The sequence below is a fragment of the Somniosus microcephalus genome, chromosome 2 (assembly GCF_052327205.1).
Source record: "Somniosus microcephalus isolate GS21.2 chromosome 2, FLI_Smic_1.0, whole genome shotgun sequence".
NCBI classification, from domain to species: Eukaryota; Metazoa; Chordata; class Chondrichthyes; order Squaliformes; family Somniosidae; genus Somniosus; species Somniosus microcephalus.
Genome location: NC_140988.1, coordinates 187,284,619 through 187,287,294, shown reverse-complemented (window position 1 = coordinate 187,287,294; position 2,676 = coordinate 187,284,619). Strand labels below are relative to the sequence as shown.

The 2,676-nt window shown below is 52.1% G+C and overlaps 1 protein-coding gene across 1 annotated transcript; it reads right to left on the bottom strand.

Moving 5' to 3' along the window:
- Positions 1–412: 412 nt before the first annotated feature.
- On the bottom strand, positions 413–1,986 carry LOC147123166 (uncharacterized). Its single transcript, XM_085965461.1, has 2 exons — positions 664–1,986; positions 413–508 (listed from the first exon to the last, which is right to left on the bottom strand). The coding sequence occupies exons 1-2, from the start codon at positions 1,984–1,986 to the stop codon at positions 413–415; spliced, it is 1,419 nt and encodes a 472-aa protein (XP_085821587.1).
- Positions 1,987–2,676: the final 690 nt, after the last annotated feature.

Below are 2,676 nucleotides of genomic sequence, written 5' to 3'. Positions count from 1 at the left end.
CACCTTGCCCTTAGAGGGCTCCAATAAAACGTGGTTGTGGACTTTCAAACCCTACAGTCCCCCATCTTGACACAACCGGATATAGCTGGGAAGTGTCAATTGACATGTAAGAAAATCCAAAGGCCTAACAAGTGTCAGTCATCCCCGTTGTTTACTCTAACTAATAACCCTTACAAAGTTAGTGTGTACAAAACAATATCATTTTCCTTAAAGAAAAAGGTACAATAATCATATCCCCTTTCAGGTATACATCAAAACAAGGTACTACATTTTTCCATTACATAGAGCATAACAAATACCCCATGCCGCATGTGTTCCTTGCGTCCTTTCCTGCAAAGTTGTACAGCTTTCACCCTATCCATCCGTGATGGTGTAAGTTCGTACAACTTTGCCGTATATAAGTTTTGACAGCTTACGTAGCGTATGGTATTAGCCAGCTTCCGGGTGCGAGTAGTGCTGCGATACAGTGCATCAGAATGGTCCTTTGTTTCTGACGAGGAAAGAATACCTGGAAACAAACGGGCATTCTTCTCATGGTTATACTGGGCTGTCCTTCTGTTGCTGCTTGTTGAATAATTTCAGACACCGGTGTGCTTTGAGGGCTCTTCTGGCTTTGCAGGTGTTTATAGTGAGATACACTACAATGACCAGTTGTACAATTACCAATGTGTGGGAGGCCATGCGAAGCCCGACAGGGATATCTACCCTCGTTCCCCATTCCCACCACGCGGGTGACTGTATGTCTGCGATCCCAAGAGCTATGTCTTTGTTTTTCTGTTCAAGGGTGAAGTAATGTTTTTGACTGAGGTCCACTACCTTCAATAAGGCAGTGAGTTTCTCAGGTAAGAGTGGTATAGAGTACCCAAACCGGGCAACATAGTTCTGCAAGTCACTTACATTGTGCTGTACCATGAGGTGAATTGTGGAGGGTTCCGGGATTGGAATGATCCTTTCCTGGGCCACTTGAACTTCTGCCCTAGGTTTAAAGCAAAAGCTGCTGTCCGGTATATCACACCACTCACTCGGGCCGTGCCTATACCGGCGGGCAGTCGTGGTGACACAATATGTCCCACCACCCACATATGCTATCTGTGGAGGTACATGGCCAGGTGCCATTACCTCCATCGTGCAATTTATAGGTTCTGCCCCAGCAGTGCTAAACCCGCATTGTGACCTCCTGAAGGTGTTCAAGTGCTGGGGACACAGTATCACCTGTGCTCCCCGGCTACGGCAACCAGACAGGTCAGTACCCGTCACTGTGTGCTCCTGCACAATGACATAGGGTGGGACCATTGTGAAACGGACGTGTACCCCCCCACGAATGACCCCAACATTCTCCACACAATACAGGGGTGCTGGTTTGGCGGATGACCCCATCACTGGCATTCGCACAACCACACCCATAATAGTGTGGTTGGATTTCCCACAGTCAACCGGGACAGGATAGGCCTCCGACGCCACTCGGAGCTGGCATGGGCTGAGGGTGTGGCTATAGGGGTGCAGTGCCTCCAGGTGCTGGTTGCTGATCCAGGAGGGGACCCGACCTTGCCTAAGGTCTTCCAAGTTACTGCGGCCCTCTCCCAGCAACCAGGCCCCATAGAGCACACACACCTCATTCTGTGCCGCCTGATCGGAGGCCAGCCGGTCCTCCTTAATCAAGGTGTTTATTGTCCGAGCATGAGCCTCTAGCTGGGCGACAATCTCCTTCAGGTGCACTGTCATAGCCACCCCCTCGTGAAGCGTGGAGCCCAAAACATCATTCTCCTTCCCTAGGATGCTGCGCAGCTGAGACTTTAGCCCATTAATCTGTAGGGCCAGCTGCACATCATCCAGGCTGTTCATAACTGAGGCCCCGGTATTAAACCCAGTGAAAACATCGTTCAAAACCCCCCTGCGCTGTCTGCCCCTCTCGGTCGTGTCTTCTTTTGTGTACAGGTCTGCCACACTGATGTCCCAGAAGTCCAGCTCATAGAAGCTTCGGAACATCTCCCTCAGCAGAGCCTGATACAGCAACTCGGTTTTCCGGGGGCAGAACGCAGGTAGGCGAACTTCTGTTAGGCTAAGGACCACAGATGCAACTGCCTAGTGCACTCCCTGGTACACTAACTTACCCGTCGGTACTAATACCAACCCATTCCCAGGTCCCCGAGTGGTGGTCGGACATCCGTGGGCGTCAGTGTGTTTGGGCGTGGGTAGGGGTTTCCTCACCTGAGCCAGGAGCTCGGTGGCATTGATGGGCACTCGGATGCGAGGGGTGACGCAAGCTTCCCCGCTTCTATCCCACTCCAACCCGTACCCTGTGTCCTGCCACCACCTGACAAAGGCGATGGACAGCCCCGCTGGGCATACTTGGGCTGATCCCCATAGGCATACGTACATCCCTTCGTCATAGGCCCACCATTTTTCCCAACACACTGTGACTTCCTCCGGTGACCCCGTGATGGTCCGATAGGTATCGTTGCTCAGACGTTCCCAGTCTGAGCTCCTGTCCTCGATGTCCGTGCTCAATTTCCTGAGCCACCACCAGCGTCCTAAAGGTACGTCCCCCTTACACGTCAAACACACCCTTTTCCCCTCTGTCACCCTAACCCGGGAAGTGGCCACCTCGATGTTCGGAGAGGGGATGGAGGCCTCTCCACAAGTAAAGCTCTTGTGGCTCGAATACCGGGTGGAATT